The sequence below is a fragment of the Dromaius novaehollandiae genome, chromosome 15, assembly GCF_036370855.1.
Source record: "Dromaius novaehollandiae isolate bDroNov1 chromosome 15, bDroNov1.hap1, whole genome shotgun sequence".
Classification (NCBI taxonomy): Eukaryota; Metazoa; Chordata; class Aves; order Casuariiformes; family Dromaiidae; genus Dromaius; species Dromaius novaehollandiae.
Genome location: NC_088112.1, coordinates 20,189,197 through 20,207,667, shown reverse-complemented (window position 1 = coordinate 20,207,667; position 18,471 = coordinate 20,189,197). Strand labels below are relative to the sequence as shown.

The following is an 18,471-nucleotide window of genomic DNA, read 5'->3' as shown; positions in this document are numbered from 1 at the left end:
AGACTGAAGTGCTCTGCAGAAATAATTTGGAACCCAACCTACAGGACAAGTCAGAGTTCTGCTGAAGAGAAAAGTAACCACCCTAGAATTAAACGCTGTAAGCAAAACAAAAAACACACCTCCAGTTTTTTTGCAAAGTCTACAGAGTGCCCGAGGTAGTTAATGAAGTCTTGAAAGGAAAGCAATATGAATATCAAGAGTCTTCCATCAAAACAACAACCAGTGAAGTCTCTTGAACATATTCCCAATAAAATAAAAGTTTAAAGTGCAAACCTTATAAATGCATACTTTTTGAATTTCTACACCATTTTAAGTAAAATAATCAAATCAGGATTCAAATCATAAAACAAGTAAGTAGAAAGGAAAGATTTTAAACAGAAATTAACATAAAACATGCCATTTTTTTCAAAATGGAAGCTTGGGCAATATATGTACTATTGAGTTTCAAGTTATTTCTTTAATATTTAGAAAACTGGTTTTATTCTTAGTTGTTCAGAAAATGATTTTAAGTATTAGCACCTACATTGGAAATAACTCAAACTAGTTTTACACTTGCAAAAACACCTCAATAATCAATGAAGTTATCCTATATTCTTCCATTTTTGAATATTCCAGTAGAGCACCAAGAGGGAAAACAAAGCAACATTTCAGTAATAAACAAACTCTCTCCTTACTCACATCAAACAACCAGATAGCTCCCTGGGATAGAATTCAGAAAGTCAGAGGTTTTCAGCATACTTCAATCACCGTATTTTTAGTTATTTAAGGTAGAAATTGATGGGTTTATAAAACTCATCAAGAGAAGTGCTAGTTTATTAAACCAGAGCTGACCTAACATGCAATTAGAATTTGACATTTTTCCATACTTAGTTCACAAGTTTATTATGAAAAACACTGCAGCTCTCTCCTGCAGTAACATTGTTTTACAGAAAAAAAACAGTTCTGTTCAAAGTAATTCACTATGCTTGGACAATTACAAAGGACAATATGGTAGGGCAGAGAGTGGGAAAGGGAACTGAGTGCAGACAAAAAAAAATCAGTACAATTAAATTAAACAGTATTCCCTGAAAATAAAACAAACAAACAGTTTCAGAACAAATATGAGGCCTTGGTACTTATTTTAAAAATGTTCTTTAAGCTTCAATGATTGTTTGCTGCTATCCTTATCTACAGTCATGCTGAATAAAGCTATAGCTAAATGGAAAGTTAAATGTATTCACGAGGTGTTAATGTCTACATCTTATTATTTGCAGTCTCTCAGAGAAAGCAAAAGTAACTACAAATAGCGCTATGCCAGAAACTGGTTTCTTGACCAACAATGTTGCTTCAGCATGCAATGAACTGGTTCATTCTAAAGTGGTCACAGTTGTTGACGACAAGAGGCTTTGTATTTGAATATGGCACGTCTTTTGGTCCATGTGAAAACAAGTTTGAATGTTAAATATTTTCTGACACTTTGGAGTTACTGTTGCTCTTCCCATTTTCTTTAGGTCAACATATGGTTCATGGCAATACTGTACAGGTCTAAAATCTCTTTACAGGAAGTAGTCTGGGGTGCGACGAGTAACATGCGGTTCACCTCTACGTGGTGCTGGATCAAACTGCAAACTGAAAAAAGTGTATGCATTAGTGAAACTAACAGTTCTGTTTACTTTCAGATATATTTTATATGTGAATCATAGCAGCAGCAATCTTAAAATGTGTACCAACCAAACACCAAGAAACCAAAGAGTTTTCTAGAACAAGTGTTCAGCTTCTTCCACTTCTCCTGCTAGCAGGTATTTATGATCCCCATATTTTAAACTGGTTTTATGATTGCTACCAAAGAACTACGGACTGGAAAGAAATTCTGGCTTTAAGACTCAGATGAAGTGGACAGACATTACTATCCATTTAGAAAGTTAAAGTCTCCAGTAGTTGTCAAAGGGGGCAATTTACAGTGCCCTCGTTTATTACCGAGTCGCTAAAACTCCTGTTTAAGTCATTAACTAGAAGCCCTACCTTCAAAAACAGACAAAAAACACACACACAAAAACATCTAAACAACCACCACCACCCCCATTATCCTAACTTATCTGAGGAATTCCAAGAGTCTCTCACCCTAGACTAGCATTATCTCAGATATGACAGGGTACTCCTACTTACAAATTAATATTCAGACATCTGCAGAATTTCACTGAACTCCAGTTATAAAGAACAACATAAGGAGTCTCAGCTTAATTCAACAGACAAGAGATTTCAACAACAGTTCCACATATTTGATGTCTGCAACATTTTAGATGTGACTAACCTGACAATTCTATACTTATTTCACCTCCAGAAAGTATATAGGAAAAAAACACACCTCAACACAATAATTATATGGTATCTTGCTAAAACAACTGTCTTAATCATATGCAGTATGAATCTAATCTTTAAACATACTTACAAGGAGTATTTTAGAGTATCATCAAGTTCCATAATCGCAGCCTGATTGCCGCAACGGTAACAATAGTTTGGAGCACTGAAAATTGTTACTACATTCCGATCATGGCACCAGTTGTACCCCTGGAGAGAGGGAGAGAGCGCGTGCAGGAAAAAAAAAAGATATTTACGATAGCCAAACTGTTATATCCTATGTAATAACCTGACTACTTTTTTTTTTTTTTTTTTTTTTTTTAAATGTGCAAAACCCTTAGTGGCATTTTTAGTACCATTTTTACAAACAAGATCAAAGATAAGTCTTCATTTATTGAAATGAAAAAGGGGAAAAAAAAAGAATTTTGGCCTGTGCATGTTTCTTCTTACTAGTAAGCATAAGCTAAACACATTCAAAAAGACAAATTTTTTTTGGTGCACTGGTGTTAAAAAAAAGCAACTCTCAAGTACACAAGCCATTCTGAATCTTAAGCTGTTATCAAAACCAGAACCAAGATATACATTTAAAAACATTAACTGCCAGAGGTAACTGGACCCTAAGGGCAAAAAGCACATATCTAAAAGTAAAAAGGATAAACGTGTTTAAGGCAGACATGCGTGTATTTTCCTAACAAGAGACTCAACATTTATGCTTAAGAACCCTTTTATCTACACAAAAATGTAATACCAGATCTGCTAATAAAGTCTGTTTTGTGATGTCACTGTAACTTTTCAAAAGGCAGCCAAAAAAAAACAAAAACAAAAAAACCCCACAAAAAAACCCCACAAAAAAAAAATTGCTTCACTGCCCAATTGAGGAGCTCCTACAGTAGCACATCAATAGTTTCAAAATAGAGGTTTTGGAAGATTCTCAGCTGTACCATCAGATGTTGTCACAGAAGCCTATACGAAGATCTCAGACATACCAAATATGTTATTAGTGCACCAACTATACAACCAAGAGTTTGACAGAGAGCTATACTGCTTACCTCCATTACCAACTGATGAGCTCTTGAAACCAACGTAAGGCCATTAGCATGGTTAAAGGTTTCTGAAATATCCTGTCCAAACGTATAACCTGCACCTCGAGGAGAAATTCCCCAGCCACCACGATCATCTGGATCTGACCATAGCAAGTCACACATTGGACCCTGTAAGGATTTAAGTTCTTTCAGAAATTGCACGTGAAAATAATCAAATACCACACCCCCACACCAAAAGAAAAAAAAAAGACTATCAACTACAACAGCTATTTGCATATAATTCCTGAAATACTATCAAGAAGTTAATCTAAATGAAGAATCTGCATAGAAGCAGTTCTCATCTCCAAGACTCTCAAGTGATACTTGTTGAGATTTTAGGTATATTAATGAGTTGTTTCTTACTTTAGGCAAGAACATGCCCCTTAAATTTCCTTCAGAAAACTAACACAGGAAGAGAGGCACTTTCATACTGCTAAGTTGTTTTGAATTTCATTTTCAACCTGCGTGTACATTAAGATACACACTAAGATATATGCTGAATCACGAGTCCTACCGCAAGTTTAGATAATGTATTTTTCAGTACCTCATGGGGAACTTCCTGCAAGCGATCAAGTGCTCTGATGTGATCCAGTGTATCTATCGATGGGGAGAGACCACCGTGTAGACAGAAAATCTGAAAGAGTTAGATACATATGAAATTTATCCCATTTGTTTACCCTATTTATTTTAGCTCACGAACAATTAGGAGAAAAACTGCAAGAGGTTACTTCAAAGCAGAGAGCTGATAGAATACAGTATTAATAGCTCCCTTTACAACTAGTAACATTTAACTTGCAAAATTCAACATACCTGGCCATCCACCAAGGCAGTTAGAGGAAGGTAATCAAAAAGGTCTGTAAAGTATTTCCAGACATTTGCATTTCCATATTTCCTTAAACATTCATCATAGAAGCCATATACTTGTGTGATTTGCCTGCTTTCATGGTTCCCTCGAAGAATTGTGATGCGTTCACGGTAACGGACCTAAATGTAACAATTTATTTTAGAGGCATCAAAATAGGCATGCCTTCCTCCCCACAAAAAAAAAAAAAAAAAAAAAAAAAAAAAAAAAAAAAAAAAAACACACATTTGCTTTTTCTCCCCTTTGTTAAAGCAGTGAAAAAAAATTTTAAATATGAAGATTCAACTAGTGTTTGAGAAAAACAGGGTAATACATTTAAACCTTAAATTGCCATATACTTTGAGATGGACTATACACACATGCACATGTATACGTAGTGTGTGCATACAGTATAAAGCTGATTTTTAGAAGTCTAACAATTCCCTACCCTTATTAATATTTCAGCTCTTTTAACCCACATGCCTTATGCTTGTCTTTCCAAGTATAAGATCTCCACCCACGACAATCACCCAGTATTCTTTGCTCAGTAATGCAAGATCCTTAAGCTTGAAAAAGCTGTTATCTCTAAATAATTTCTTAAACACAAAGATTGCTACTTAGGCTAGAATAAGTACAGAAATGTACACGCACATACACACAGAGCGCTTGTTTCAGAAAGTTATATACACTTGCACCTGAAAGTTAGGTTTTTCAGAAAGATCTTAGGAAAGTAACACAGCTAGCATTTCATTTTTTTTTAATACCTATAAAACAAGAATAGTACATTCTTAACAGAGATTAAGCATAGTTAGTGTAGTAGTTATAAATATCATTTAGAATTGTACAGTTGAGAAAAAGAGTTACCTTAAGAGCTACAAGCAATGTGACTGTTTCAACTGAATAATAGCCTCTGTCAACATAGTCCCCCATAAACAAATAGTTTGTGTCTGGTGATTTGCCTCCAATTCTGAAAAGTTCCATGAGGTCGTGAAATTGTCCATGGACATCTCCACAGACTGTGACTGGACATCGCACTTCTTGTACATTAGATTCTTTTGTCAAAATTTCTTTAGCCTAAAAAGCAAAAAAACAAGAACAGTTCTAAATGAAGCACGAGCTAGAACGTAACTAACATTCAGTGGTATCAGCAATTGCAGAACATGTGGATTATTGGTGAAAGCCTTTTGGAACAAATTTTGAGTTTAAGTACGTGTGATAAACTGGACTGTGCCTTTATAAGCTAAAAGGATACCTGCTGGAGATTAAAAAGACAATCTGTAACTGCCTGCATAAAAGTTGCAAACAAAGGCAATTTGATGAAGAAGCACAAGCTAAATATAGCATCAAAAAGGTAATTTTAAAATAATGCAAGAACCCGTTAATCATATCACACTGCCAGTTGTTAGTGTGTTCTCAGAACAGACACCAAATGCATACCAAAGTAAATTTCTAAATCAAGAGTGTATCAGAAATATAAATAGAAACAAGTTTAGAAGTTACTCTCTATGCAGATTTCCAGGTCTTTTAATCACCAAGTTCCCTGCCCAAAAAGAATCTTTTCTTTTTTTGAACCTTATTGCCAGAATGACAACAGAACACACAAAACTACAATCTGTTTTATAACCTAAGATGTCTACAAGGCTCCCAGAAACAGCACCAAATACCACCTATGCATAAGCCACGCTGAATCCAAAATATTCTAAAGTATACACCAGTATTATGGACTGACAGAAGAGCCATGTGAATAAGCCACATTCATTTTAGGGTGAATTTTCTTGACACTTTCTCAAACCTAACCTGGCAACTAAAGCAGCATACTACACCTTGTGGCTTTGTTTGGCTAAGCCAAGCACAAAGTATTCTGAAAGCACTGCAGAATAAATTCACAATCATTTAAAGAGCATTAGATTTTAAAGTTTAGGAAAGAAACATTTGAAGTTAAAACCTAAACAGGAGATTAAATACTGGGTATTGGTATGAACCATGCTAACAAACATGCTGCATGTCCAAGTTTCCATTCTTTCCACAAAGCCATCAGCTGGACAGTGACTGACACCCCCCCCCCCCCCAAGTCTCACTGTTCCTAGCTATTATCCAGGCTAACAACCACAGTAACCACTTCAAACAAGAAAAGTGCCAGCAACACATGCTTTACTGATGGAGATCCATGAAATTCAACAAGATTCATTCAACAGTTGGGGGGGGGGGGGGGGGGAAGAGGGGGAAGTAATCATGGTAAGTACCCTGTACAGCACAGAGCTTTACATATTAAAGCATGAGTAACAGTGTCATTTTGCAGACATATTTACATGAAAAGTCAATCTCAGATGACAGTTTCCACTCACGCTGTGCCTAGTACTAAAGATAGGTCACTGCTGGCTTGTGGTAGACGCTAAAAACGTAGATTTATTTTAAGATAGTCTGACTTAAGTTCATTTTAATGCAGTGACACTCACCGGATGTTTTGAAGGTGTTATAACATCCTCAGCATTATTAACACTTCTCTAACACACATTCAGAAGTATTAGCCATCTGAATCCATGAAAGCTTTTATAATGGTCCTTTTGACAGAGAAAGTTAGATACCTATAGCACTTCAATAGGGAAAAACTGTCTTCTTTAATTAGAATGCTTTCTCCTCCCATATTCTCTTGTCACACTGGAAGCACTGCACAAAGAATACGGCATTTGTTTTTCTTCGAAGGTATGCAACTTTCATGTTGACAGAGACTAAAATAGCATCATTTTCAGCATTAGAGTTGTCACTTCCTCAGCTTTTGAGATACTAAATCACTTGGATCTCTTATACATATGGTCATATGCTTAAGTCAGACAACTACTCTGATGGAAAAAGACTGTTCCAGGTCAACTTGCAAATATCAATCTATTTAAAACCTACAACATAAGAATGCTAGCGCAGCAATTTAAATATTTTCATGTTCTGAAACAAGTTTCATGAAATAATGTCTTATGAACTGCTTAGCCTGTTTGCACTAACAATGGCTTACACTGAATTGCTTAAGCAGTATACTTGCCTCTTCGAAACAACGTTACAACATCTGAAAGTGGAAAAAAATAACATCCCTGAAAACAAGGCACCAAGTGGTCCAAAACCCATAGCCCAAGTTTCTGCACTAAATCAATTCCTGTGAAAGGGTAAAGCAGTAAGCCTGTGTTAATACACTGTTTAGCTGCTAGTAATATAACAAAAAGTTCTTAAGACAATAGTACAGGTAATACCATAATTCCCCAACTCTAAATCTACACAATACCAATATTAAGCTAATGCTAGTATTATTGAATTACCTGACATTGACCTTGTAGTGGATCATACACCACCCTGCGCAACCTTACCTGGTTCTACTCCCTCTCTACCCATCCTTTTCCTGAGACACAGGATGATGTTACCTGCATAGCCACTTCACCCAGCTCCTTTCCTGTCAGTTCCCCTTCCAAAACAGACAGGCCTCCCTGCCAGCAGCTCCCCTACACTACCCTATGGAAAGGGAGAAGTATAACATTTCAGCAGCTCTCAGTAGGAGAGCTCCCTGATCAAATCATCCAAAGAGGGAGAATTAGGGAGAAGACACAAACACCCGATTCCCCGTACCTCAAAAACAGTCACCTATTGCCAAGAAGGATAACAGCGCAATACTCTGCAAAATTTTGACATCAACATGTTGAAACACTCAAGTTGCATTGCCTATCCCTAGATAAACAATTACACAATTCTGAAACATTTTTTCTGAACACTTACCACTGCTTTCATTTCTCAGTCACTTTTCACTTCTTAACATTTCTGAATATTAAGATGGCACTGAATTTCTATACTGGTTAATACCTTCTAATCTTGGTAAGTGACCTGCACCAAAGTTTAATTTATCACGGTATTCTACAAATATAAAAAGTTGAATGAACCTAAGCGAGAACTTGACATCAACAGCACACACCTTACATTACAACTACAAAACTCTATCTCCAAAGCAGCATAACTATTTTTTCAGCACTACCTAGTCCCCAATTTCAAAACCAAGCAATTAACCAAGCAATTTGTGAAAAGAACCCATTATTTCATATTTTGAATTATACAGAAAAAACATGCACCTAGAAGATGCTTACAGTTTCACAAGAGAAGAGCATCAGAACCAAGTAAAATGTTATTGCCAAGGTGGAAAGCCTTGCATTTTACTCAAAGCAATCTGAAAGTTCAAACACTAAGCACATATCAAATACAATTCAGCATAGCCATAGTGACTCAAGTTCATTCACACTTCGTATCTGAGACATCTGCTTACTCAGCCATTTTTCTGGAAAAACGCAACTTCATACAATCCCAAACCAACCCAAGACACAACAAGAATAAAACAAACAGTTTAAACAGACAAAAAAAAAGTCTTCACCTTACTATAATCCAAGTATTATTGAATGAAAATACAATCTAGGATTAAAACGTTCCTGGACTGCTGCATATTTTATAAATGGTAGGATGAACAGTGAAGCACTGTTTTGTTGACTGTTTGCCAAGAACATTTTCTATGCAAAAACCCTATTCTTAAAATACAAAGATTAGCTTAATTATTTTAAGGCTATGCAAGATCCAAGACCAACTAAACTCTTTTATTATAAACAGGTATGTAGAAGTTTGTGTTTTTTAAAGTATTATGACTATTAACACTGTTACCATACGATTCTCATCTCTGCAGTTTTATTTAATAAAAGGCAAGAGTTGCATGCATGCAGAGGTATCTCTTATTTCCCTTGTTCTCGGCCTTGATTTTTACCTAATATGCCACAGTTTTTAAGGCTTACAGCTGAGTGCCTTAAGGGCTGCAATCCAGCCACGACACTGTCATTCTCAGCTCACTGCATGTTGAGGACAAGCAAGTTTGCCTCATAAGCAGAGTACATCAACCCTGCATCAAAGAATTCATTTGCACTGACTATTTCTGAGAAAAACTCCCTAAATTCACCTATGCCCCAATTCCTTGGTATTGCCAGAACATAACAGATATTTCTTATTCCTTCTTGTAAACATTATTTTGGCTTTGCAGAGATGTAAAACAGTGCTTGAAGCTGCTGCATAACACTAAATCAATGCTATAAGACACAATGTGGAGTTACCAACAATTCAGGAAAGAAAATGTAATTATTTTAATTAGACAACATGACTCCAAATTCAGAGTTAGTCTGTAACGTGTTGTTCTAAGAAGACTAGAACTTACACCTGCAAATTGCCATGCTATCTAATAAAGTATGTTGTGAGAGACATCATACTGCAACTAAGAAAAAAATTAGGTATTTGTAGTTACCATATTTTGATCAGATCCAAGACTTCAACCACACCCATAATTTCCGGTCATTGAGGTGCACAGGATATGACTAAAGCCATAATGATCAGCTAATTGGGATGAAGATTGGTTTTAGCAGGTCAAAAATCATGGCCTGCAAGAGATTCCAGTTCCAAGCAAAAGGTCATCCCATTACACTCAGCAAGTCTTCTGTAAAGTGAATGCATTTATGTTTGCTTCAATTTAAAAGTTTTGTCTTCTCACTTGTGAGGGAAGGAAAATGTTTAGACCAAAGATGGTCTCACTGCTTTTAAAGCAAAAGGTATTTTCCTTGACCTTATGACTTTTAATTAAAAAAAACGGAGAAATCAGGCCTCCCATATTATAACCCTTCTGAGAAGATTTTAAGACAGAGGTCAGATCACATGTGGCATAAAAAACGAAACCGATTTATACTGAACATCAGAATCTAGTAAGGAGTTAGAGGTGAATGAGAATGCGTATGCAGGAATAAAATTAACATTCAAAAAGCTCCACATTGGCATTTAACTACTTACTATTCTAAAGTAAGTAAAAACAGGATTTCCACCTAAACAGAAGGAGCAAGAGCAGCAATAAGCTTTTACAAGGGCTGAACTAGAAGATATCCTAATCTGCTTTCTCTCTGGTTTCGTAAGTGATGATACCTCCATTTCTAAAAATGTTCTCTACTAGCAATACCGAAAATTTAGAACTCGGTGAAGCAAAACAAAGCACGTCTGACCAATGCATCACAATACAGCTGCTGAAAATGCATGTGTCAATGTGGTCACTATGTTTCTGTAGCCCTTAATTTTCTTAAATGGCATTGGTAAGGATATAACGATTGATTGAAATGCACGGTGCATATGATAAAGAGAAGAGAGAAGTCAAGATTGGAATAAGACAGAATACCAAAGCAATAAAGTGAACTAACAAAAGTCAAAGTTTTATTTCGACTCAAAATGAAAATACAATAGCCTACAAATACATCGATGAATATTTGTCAGTGCAACAAAGACAACTCCCAAAAATGCATACCATCCAATCAGATTCCTATATCCTAACACACAACTAAGTACCTTCTGCAGTGCTCCACAACTTAGCGACAGTATTAACTGCTATCTTAAAGTAATTTCTATTTTTGTAAGAGGAGAGATCAGTTAAGCACAAGATATTGCCAAACCAAAAGATCAATCCTAGCACCAGTGCTGCATGTAAGATTAGATGACAACTGCCTTTTTTTTTTTCTCCCGTGAATTCTAGAGGCTGTACAAGAAAATAAACAGGCAGTGAACTTTACTTGCAAATACAAAAGTATTTCAAGACAGACTTGGGAGAAGAAGAGGAAATAGCTATTTAAGTATCAATAGCTGATCAGACCAGATGGAAAAAGAGGGATAGAAGTGGGCTCCTCTGAAAGAACTCCATATCATTATTTTGAACCATACAAGAAATCCTAGTGCCTTCAGCTTTGAGTTAAAATAATAAGGAAAAAAAAGCAGTATAGAAAATCTTTTTAAATTGGGGATGTGCAAAATAGCACAGGAAAGAGAAATGCCTTTCTCTCTACATGGGAGTTCCAAGAATCATAGCAACAGTGACAACACACAAAGCCAACCCTTTATACAGAGATGGTCTTCACTCCTGTCTGTACCAGCAAGCTGAATTTGCTTCATGTCATCAAGTTCTTTACTTTAAAAAAATAAAAATAAATAGGCTAAAGCTATTCCAAAACCAGTGGTGCCCTAGCCCTTTGTTACCTTTCCCTGTTGAAGGTAACCACCACAGGTTTAAGGCTAATGGATCAAAAAAATAAACTGTGGTAACTACTAGAGATGGTCAGCTACTTACTGTAGGGGCTTTATACTCATCAAACACAGCATTAGCAGTAACAAGAGTTTTATGGCTCAGCTTCATGAAGTTGTACTTGTAGGATAGTAAGTTCAAAAGGTCTGCTTTTGCTCAAAGCTCAAATAACTCAAAACACAGCTAAGCACATTTATGTCATACGCACGACCAGGATACTGGCTGGAAAGCTGGAGGGTAGGCATGTGTGCCAAAAACAGAAGTGTACTTCAAAACCAAATAGCAAGCATGTAATGCAGTATACTGGGATTTTATATATTGGTAAATATATTGATATTCTATATATACACACAACTGAAATACTGGAGATCTGATTACTGAGCAGTTGAGCTCCAGTATTTCTCTCTGGTCAGGAATACACTATCTGTTTTTCCACCTTAACATACTGCCAAAAAAAAGAAACATAGCAACAACTGTGTTATTGAATATAGGTGCAGTGGTTAAGAGTCCCTAAGTGAGGACAAAAATTCAATCATTGCTCCTTCAATTTTTCGCACAGCTGCTTTACAAGACCTCCTTAACTCTTGCCAGTCAAAGGCAGACCAGTTATGTTATTACACTGTTTAAGGTAACATAGATGACTAATCAAAAATGGCAGGGAGCAAGCACAGAAGCAGCTCTGCCACCAAATCTGAGGAGGCAATAGCCTCACCACAGGCAGACCTGGAAGAGGACACCCGTCTACAGGCTCATCCATGTTTTTAGACTTAAACTGCTAGAAACCCAAACAAGTGGGAATTTGCCCTGACTTAAGAATGCTTATTTGTGTCATCTTAAACTACACCTGAAATTACTTTTAGAACAAAACCAAAAGATCTGCATCTTTCACTTCCATTTTATCACAACCGATGTGATAATAATGAAAAAAATCCAATCCTACTAATACTAGCACAACTCAGTTTTATAGAATTTTACAAAATGAAAACAACAGAAAGCTGCTGAAGCTACCAGAGTTGGCACACACAAGAGTAAATGCTCATGCCCAAATCCAAGAGTTAAAGGCATAACCAGGACTAGGTGAAAAGGCTTGCAAAGTTGACACTTTCGATGCCTTTTGTATACAGAGACTATTTCAGTTTTATGTTGCCAATCATCACAAGAAATGGAACACAGTGGGTGAAAGGATTTTTTTTGTGTAGAAGTGTTCCACAATGACCCAATATATACAGTTATTAAAATGACACAAAGCTTTTCACAAGACACCAACAACTCTTTAGAGATGCAAGGCGTAACCACATGCATCACCGACAGCTTAATCTCCACATATATTCAATGAGGCAGTTGCAAAGGAGCCCTAGACCATTTTCTGATTTCCCATAATCCTTGGGCCAGCTAAAGAGGGCCCTCCTGCCATTGGCAGTAGTTCAAGGTTCCCTTTGTAGTGAACCCACAAGCCAATCCAATAGTAAAGATGAGCTATATGTATCTGTATAACTATCTACAGAGTCCACTGCAAAGGAAGCACTGCTGGGGCAGATTTTCTAACTGATTTACAGCAAGTTCAGACAGGGACATCCATTTTTACAACTATCTTGGACAGTAAGAAACAGTTATATGTTAAAAAAAAAAAATCAAGATATGTAAATGCAAAGACTACAGGAAAAGCTCTTGGTAACTGAACTGGGGGCAGTTTAACACATTCACTTGTAGCCAAAAGTAAACAGCTAAGAAAGATAACTCCCTCAACAGCAGAGTAGACAGAAGGGAACATGTGCCTCTGTGTGAAAAAGAGGTGGGGCAGGGATTCAGAGCAGTAATATATTAAAACAGGGAGCGAGATTAACAGAACTTGTCAGTCCAATGTATTAGAGGAACTGAATCTTTGATCACAGATTTTTCTTTTGACCCCCCAAAAAAGTTTCATCAGGAACATACTGTCCTCCTAGAACTAAAGCACTTAACATAAGCTGAAAGAGTTCAAGCAATTCACAGAGCTGTCGTAGATACATGTATGTTTCATTTGTTCTCGTCTACAATTAGTCTCAAAATCTAACTTAAAAGATCTGGTGTTGAGAAACAAAGGCGAAGGCCCTGCAACAGGGAAAAATATAATAAAATAAATTGGAAAAAATCCACCATTAACAAGGCATGTGCTAGAGATCAGTATAGCCCAGAAACACTTTAATACTATGAAAATCAGCACTGGTGACAAATACAATGGCAAATGTAACCAAGAACATTGTTACTGATCAAAAGCTACAGGAGGCAAGGTCCAAATCCATTTTTCTGGAAGTGTTTAACAGTATCAGTCCTTCACTCACAGTTTAACCTTTTTAGATAGCAATAGTGTCTATTCAGAAGGGGGTTTCTGCTAGTGATTCAAGTACACCGGGCGGGGGGGGGGGGGGGGGGAGGGGGGAGGGGGGCACCAAGATTTATACACAGCATACACAGCCAGCTTGTCTTTTTCTTTTTTAGTTCCAAAAACTGTTATATTCAGACCACTTAATTACAGACTAATATTCCAAGGGCAGAGACTCTGACACCTCTCCCTCCACCTGCACTAGACAGCTTCTGAAATAACCAGTGGATATTCCATCCACAAATTCAACTCATTCCTTTGTGCATCTTTAGAGTGCCATCCCACCTTCCTCAGCAATGCAACACACCCGCCTCTTCTGTGATAAAGGGCACTTATAAATATTAGAGAGGAGACAAGATCATTTCCCTCAACCCTTACAAAGTAAAAGAGAAAGAAGAGAACAGTACTCCAAAACAACATTCTTTCCACTTCTCTAAATGACCAATGGAAAAAAATCTCACCTGGCAATAAAGATTTCCTTTCTCTTCTGTACACAGCAGCCATTAAAGAATTCAGCAATAAGCATTAGCAGAACCAACACTACTGTCATACTATTACTTATCAGCAGACTATATGGTGTAAATCTGGAATACTTATTCCTCAGAACTTACACTATCCAAGTAATTAAAGCACACACAATTTGTCACTGAGGTAACATAAAATATACAGCACATATTAAGCTTAGAATAACTTAATACAGACCTCTGTGTGGCAGTTAAATCTTTTATGAAATTAGATAGTATTTATGGTTACAAATTATTGCTAGGTTTAGAAGACATTTCTGCCAAGTTAACAACATTGCCACTGTTACCTAGGTAACCAAGCAAAACATGAGATATATTAGGAAAGTAACTGGGATGCATAAGTGGCCACACTTAGTTATTATGCTACATTATATGGCATTTGTAAATAGCTGTTAAGTTCTTTAGATATCAACACTGAAATACAACAGAGCCCTTAGGCTTATTCTTATTAGATAGACACCAGTCTGCATGCATAAAGTCCCAGCAGATCCTGAAATACCAGTCTCAGAAAGATAATCCAACAAAACAGTGTTACCTCACACAAGGATTTTTAACTAGTCCAAGCTACAGTTTAATGCAATGAAAATGACAATTTATAGCTAGTAGGGTTTTTATCTGTCCCTTGGAATAGTAACAATACTTGACGTTATCCTTAACACATCAAGCTATTTATAGAAAAACATAACCTTTGGGTGCAATTCATCCAGCTACTTCAGACAATCAAAACATGAACCATAATTCAGCAGTTGCTGAGACTCAGTGCTGGAAGAGTGGAAACGTGTTTAAATAAAAGCTGTCCCCCAGCAGAAACGCAAAGAATTCAGCTAGTGCCTCACTTTCAAGAATATAGATTCCCACTTTAAGCAGACAGAGAAGACCTAATGGAAACCATGTACTTCTGGAGCCTCCTTTCTATTCCTTGTGTCTTCAATCATTTAGGAACTCAGCTACTCTTAGGTAGGAAGTCCCAGTAGAGCTACCTGTAGTTATCAAAACCCAATCTTCTTTCCTTAACATAGAAAGTCATGTGGCCATACCCTGCAAAGTACTAACTGCAAGGAGTAGGAGACTGGAAATTTCAGCTCAAGCCTAGTGTCATGGTACCCAAATAGTACTCTTGGTTTGGAGCTGGCTCAAATCCAACCACCTCAAGGTAAAGCAAGCTTGCTTCTACCTGAAAAATATAATTTAGATATACCTCATACACCCTTGTGATTTCTCATCTTAGAAGACAGCAGCTGGACAGAACTTTCTGTAACCTTTCCTTTTATCCACATATATAATTCCTAAAAATCTAGTCACTTTAACATTTGTTCCTTTTTTTCAGCCTAACCAAAGATATTGCTGATTCTTCACAGTCTAAGCATCTGTCTTGTGATCCCCTATCTCAAGTCTATCAGAAATACTTCAGATTGGACCCTTTTTCCCTACCTGGTGTCAAGAATTTATTTTTGTGATGAGCATTATGTATTTTCCAGAAATATGCTTCACTTCCATTCTTCGCTGGGGGGGAAAAAAAAAGCCTCAGCCTGTTGTCTTTGCATGACAATGATGAATAGGACTATAGTATCTTTTGTTGGGAATTTCAAATAGTATGCCTTTCCTCATCTTCCCAAAGCCCACAGTAAACTGAAAGCTTTTTGCAGATGCCTCATGCTTTTGCAAGTTATCGTACAACCTTACAAAAAATACCCACTAAATCAATGCTCAGGAACCTGCATCAGCATCTGTTTATAACTGATGGTAAACGGAATACTTACCTCTTGAAAAAACAATATGAGGAAGAAACTGGACCACTATCATCAAGAGCAAAGTGAAAAATAAATAGGCGTGTATACTGCTACTTACTTGTAATGCAATTTAAAATACACAAACTGTTTCTAAGGGTTACAATTTTAAGTAGTTGGGGTATTAGCCAGCCAAGATTTGGACTCAAGTAAGAACCTGCCTGCTCAAAAACACCAAGTTTCTTAATGCATTTATAGATTGTTTTCTGAAATTAATTTGCTTCTAAAACAGCAGGCTACAGTATTTGAAGATGCAATGTCACATTTTAAATATTTTCATTACTTCTCATAATTGGTACACAGGCTTCTTTAGAACTGAGTACATTGATGACTTCCCATGCTCCTTAATTTCTAGTTCCCAAACAGTCCACAAATATTCCTTCCTTCCGTCTAGAAATATACAAACACATAAAGCCTCCAGTAACTGAAAACAGTCTTCAGCTATTAATTTTTAATTACATTAAAGATTAAAATTCAATTGGAAAATGCAGTTTGATGCTACTAGAACAGACTTTCCCTTTAAATTCCATTCCTAGAATGAAACCTATTTTTACTCAAAGCTGCATTAAGTGTTTCCACATATTCAAAAGACCTACTTATTCACACAGGTCCAAGAATGTGGCCTGGCAGTAATCAGAAAAGCAGTGTTGGAAGAGATAGGTAATGTCTTTTATTAGAGCAGAGGGTGTTACTGGAAAAACAAACAGACTTTCATACATGGGAATCCCTCCTTCAGGTCCACAGTCAAATTTATCAGGTACAACAATACAAAAACTATTTTAAAGAAACATCAAAATAAATAACAGTTGTCAACACCTGATGTTAACTTCTAAGTTTTCAGTAATTAGAAAAAGCAATTAAAAGGGCATCTACCACAGCAGTTTAACCAATTTATAAAAGTTTATGCAAGCAAATATTTAATTTACTCACTTTGTCACAAGATGATTTATCCTGGGCTGATTTTAAGACCTTTCTAAATTATAAGCACACCAGTGAACACAGTAGTCTAACATCCAAATCTCAGTGTTTTTATCAGTGACCACAAAAATAAATAGCTACATGTGATCTGAACGGTATGTTCTGTGTATTTCACACAACCCAGAATTTTCTCCAAAAAAGATGCGTCCCAAAGCTAACCTACCCTTTGACTAGCTATAAATAAGCCTGTGCTTATTTATACCAAAAATCAAAGCCTTGTGTTCCAGCTCCAGCTTCCTATCCCCTGTAATTTTAAGCCATAAGCTTTATTCTCACCGTAATAACCTACGCTTTGGGGACCGCCTGGAAACGTTAAACCGTGTCACGGGAGCCGGCCGCGCCGATTCGCCTTCCCGCATTACGGAGCTGCGGAGGCGAAGCCGCGTCCCAGCGCCGGCAGCCCGCGCTGCCCCGGCCGGCCCCGGCGCCGGCTCTTCACGGGGCCGGTCCGCGCCGGTTTCCCGCCCGGGTGGCGGGAAGGTGCCGGCCCGGCCCCGGGATGGCGGCGGCGCTCGGGGGTCTCTCACCCAGAATCCCGGCGGCGGCGCCATTTTAGGAGGCGATGAATAGGCGGGAGGCGGAGCCAGCGGCCGAGCGCAGCGAGAGGGGGCGCACAGCCGCCCGCCGAGCGCCCCGGCCCGCTACCTCCGCCGGAGGGCCGCGCGCCGGCCGGCCGGGCGCACGGAGCCGCCCCGTTGACCTGCTCCCCGTCCCCGTTGGGCGAGCCGCCTCCGCCCGCGGCCCCCCCCGCCTACCCGCCGGAGGAGCGCCACCCCCGCGCGGCAGCCCCCACCGCGGCCCCCGGCCGGCCCTGCCCGCCCGGACGCCCCCCCTCAGCGCGGAGGCTCGCCCCCTTCCCCCGCCGCCCTCCGCCTCTCACCTTCTCGCAGAGGCTCTTCACCTGCCCCTCGGAGAGCTGCTTGCACTCGTTGAGCTGCTCCACCCACTGGTCGAGCTCCTTGGTGAAGACCTTCTCCTCCATCCCGCACGCCCGCTCGCTCGCCCCCTCCTCGCCGCCTCCTGCCGCACCGCCCCGGAGGCCCCCGCGACCCGCTCCGAACAGCAGCGGCGGCGGCTACGACCCGGCGGGACGCGCAGAGGGTGCGGAGCGGCCCGAAGCGCTGCGAGTCCCGCGGCCGGAGCGCGGCTCTCCGCAGCAGCAGCTCTGCCGCTCGCTCCCTCGCACCAGACCGTGTAATGGCCGCCGCTCCTGACGTCACCGCCTCGGCTTCCACTCCGGGGAGGGGGGAGGGAGACGCCAGGGGAGGCAACGGCCCATGCGCAGCACCCGGGCGGGATCGCGCATGCGCGCTGCCGGCGGCCGGTCGGGACCCGACAGACGGGCAGGACGGCGACGGCGCCGAGGCGCGTCTGCGCCTGCGCAGCTCCGCGCGGCACAAAGCAACGGGGTGGGGGAGGTGCGAGTGTTCTGGGGGGGGGGGTTGT

At 39.1% G+C, this 18,471-nt stretch overlaps 1 protein-coding gene across 1 annotated transcript; it reads right to left on the bottom strand.

The window, feature by feature from the left end:
- Positions 1–865: 865 nt before the first annotated feature.
- On the bottom strand, positions 866–18,274 carry PPP2CA (protein phosphatase 2 catalytic subunit alpha). The gene is made up of 7 exons (XM_026118254.2): positions 17,906–18,274; positions 5,125–5,334; positions 4,230–4,403; positions 3,964–4,053; positions 3,387–3,548; positions 2,429–2,547; positions 866–1,608 (listed from the first exon to the last, which is right to left on the bottom strand). Exons 1-7 carry the CDS (start codon positions 18,005–18,007, stop codon positions 1,536–1,538), a joined length of 930 nt encoding a protein of 309 aa, XP_025974039.1. The 5' UTR covers positions 18,008–18,274; the 3' UTR covers positions 866–1,535.
- Positions 18,275–18,471: the final 197 nt, after the last annotated feature.

Bases quoted from the DNA above. Each gene is read 5' to 3' on its own strand.
- PPP2CA (XM_026118254.2), bottom strand. From the start codon at position 18,007: ATGGAGGAGAAGGTCTTCACCAAGGAGCTCGACCAGTGGGTGGAGCAG. The intron at 4,054-4,229 runs GTATGTTGAATT...TAACTCTTTCAG, and splicing joins CTGCCTTGGTGGATGGCCAG to ATTTTCTGTCTACACGGTGG. The intron at 2,548-3,386 runs GTAAGCAGTATA...CCCTCTCTCCAG, and splicing joins CTCATCAGTTGGTAATGGAG to GGGTACAACTGGTGCCATGA.